At 43.4% G+C, this 2,726-nt stretch overlaps 1 protein-coding gene across 1 annotated transcript in view; it reads right to left on the reverse strand.

The window, feature by feature from the left end:
* Positions 1-1,397: 1,397 nt before the first annotated feature.
* The window catches only part of LOC109466876, a gene marked incomplete at its 3' end in the record, with an annotated part of 6,093 nt that continues 4,764 nt past the window's right edge, over positions 1,398-2,726 (reverse strand). Inside the window, 1 exon segment of the mRNA XM_019764734.1 lies at positions 1,398-1,575. Within this exon segment, the coding sequence (XP_019620293.1) occupies positions 1,398-1,575 (178 nt within the window).

Genomic DNA, 2,726 nt, shown 5'->3' on the forward strand with positions numbered 1-2,726 from the left:
AGAAACACAGGCAGATATCGATTATGTAAATGAAGACTTAATTTGCATAATTAATGAGAAAATGTTATAATTCTGTAATGATAACTGCCTTCATACTTGTGGTATTTGAAAGTTCAGTGAAGGTGAACATCATTAAACATAATGTATTCAAATCAGTACATCATTCGCATAATTTATGAGGAAATGCTAGAATTGCTAATTTTTAATACTATTTTTGTTTTTTAATACTATTTTTGTTCCTTTTGAGAAATTGACATCTAAGATATTATGTAATCATATCAAAGCAAAAGAAGTAAGACAAAGTAGATGCATTGATGACTTGAGTGAAACACTTGATGTTACAACTTTGGATAAGAAATTGATATGGAAAAGTTTAGTAGTAAATATTAAACAAAACAATTCAATTTCAAGCTTTTGCATAATGTTCTTCCCTGTAAAGTGAAACTGAACAAATGGCAAATTAGGAATCAAGCAGGTGAAGTATATAGTCCAATGTGCACACTATGTAATGTTAAGGAAACCTACATGCATATGTTTGTAAATTGCAAAAGGCTGGGTAACTACTGGGAAAAAGTTGAAAATAGATTGAATCACCATAGCACTATAGAGTTAAGATAAACAAATTGTCAATATTTTTTGGAGTGGATCAAAATTTGGAAGTCATCGATGCAAATATCACACTTGTGATTACTCTAGCAAAATTTGTTATCTATAAATCCTGGATGGAATTTAAGGATAAGGATAGCATGCAACACAACTTATGGTATTACTAGATGTCCTTTAGACAACTGTAACTATGTTTAGTGCATTGTATGGTGTGTACGTGTATATTTTGTATATTTTGTATACATTTTGTCTCTTGGTCATCAATAAAGTTTTGGAAAAAATAATGTATTCAAATCAGTACATCATTTGCATAATTTATTAGGAAATGCTAGAATTGCGTCGTTTGTTTGTTAATATAAGACTTTCTTTTGGTTTAGAGTATGATAAACTGGTACATGAAAATGAGGATCGATCCTATTTGTTAAATCAGGGGGAAATCTATAATTTGTCAGTCATAAAGATTAGCATCATTTGGCGAATGTATGAAATCAGGGAACTCTAGTTTGATATAATTTTATATGGATCGAAAGTCAGCTTTAGCTTTGTAAACAGTAAATAGGTTAAAGGACATGCAGCTCAGATGGGTTAGGTTGTTTCACTTAGTTATTTCGTTAATTTGACTATGAATCTTCGAGGCTCGGAAAACAGTTATCTCCAGTAGAGACATGGTGAAGATTTGCCTGCCAAGCACAAATGTGTGTCGAAATTATTATCAATGTGCAAAGTCCTTCAGCCTGTTTGAGACACTAGGTTTTTTTCACTCGTGTGTTACGGGTTCCCTCCCCTGGGAGCTCCCATGGCCAGTAAGTGTTAGGTAGTGTGACGGTGGGAAGGGGAGCACGCCGTGGTGTGTTACGTGTTCCCTCCCCTGTGATCTCCCACGGCCAGTAAGTGTTAGGTAGTGTGACGGTGGGGAGGGACGCACGCCGTGGTGTAATACGGCTTCCCTCCCCTTGGATCTCCCATGACCTATATGTGTTAGGCTGTGTGAGAAAAGCGATATGAGCTCTTGTGACGTCTTCACCTCTGGACAGGATTGCATCTGTGACGTTGACGTACCTGCTCACACCTTGGTCAGCAGGCTGAGATACCAAAGCTGTCCTCTGCTGTCGCCGGGACCTTATACTTTCGACCTCGGCGGCGTTTCTGTAAAAGGGATTTCGTTGTCCGTTGGTCTGTCCAGTCGACCCATATGTGGCCATGGATCGTCCAGACCGTCGGTTCTGTCGCCTGTTTGTGACGACATGAAGCGAGATCTCTCCAGCATCAGCATAGAAAGACATCGGTCCGCTCTCCTCGTCATCTGGGATCTCACTGTAGGTATGATGTGAGACAGGCAGAGGACGCTGTGTGGCAGTGTGGTGATCTGGGATCTCCCAGGAAGTGTGCGGGAGGGCGGGCAGGGGGCGGTGAGCAGCGGCCATGTGATCTGGGATCTGGCTGTAGGTGGGTTCAATGGACGGTAGGACAGCCGGCAATGACCTACAGGATGTCGCGTCGTCTGGACCGCCCCGGGGAGTACAAGCGGGGAGGGATGCTGACCGGACCACACCGGGGATCACGTCATCTGGAATCTCACAGTACACGTGTGGGAGACCGGGTAAAGGCCTCTGTGCAGTCGCTACGTCATCTGGGATCACGCTGTAAATAGGTTCGATGGAATGCAGGACAGCGGGCAATGACCTACAGGAGACTGCGTCATCCGACGCCATCTTGCCTGAACGTGCAGCTGCGGGGAGAGAAGCAGACCTCAGCAAGCCGGGAAAGGCAACGCCAGGCGGGATTGTCCAAATGTGTGCATCGTCGTTGTCCCTGTCATCATCCTCGGTGTTTGACCTTGCTGCGCACACCTTCCATATTAACACTGCAAGGGACGACACGACCAGAACAACCACTGTCGAGACAACAGCTGGGATGAGAACATGACCTGGTGTCTGAACCACCTCTACATACGGTCCAGGTGTGGTATTACCCTCAAGTGTAAACAGGTCTACCGGTTCTGAAGATGTGTAGTCTTTCTCTGTAGTATCAAAGTAGTGTGTCGGACTGCTGGAGTGGTCAGTGCCCGTTCTGTATGTTGTTTCTGTTGTGTGGGTGTTACGCTGAACCAAGGGGACAGT

The sequence above is a fragment of the Branchiostoma belcheri genome, unplaced genomic scaffold (assembly GCF_001625305.1).
Source record: "Branchiostoma belcheri isolate BF01 breed outbred unplaced genomic scaffold, Haploidv18h27 scaffold170, whole genome shotgun sequence".
In the NCBI taxonomy this organism is placed as follows: Eukaryota; Metazoa; Chordata; class Leptocardii; order Amphioxiformes; family Branchiostomatidae; genus Branchiostoma; species Branchiostoma belcheri.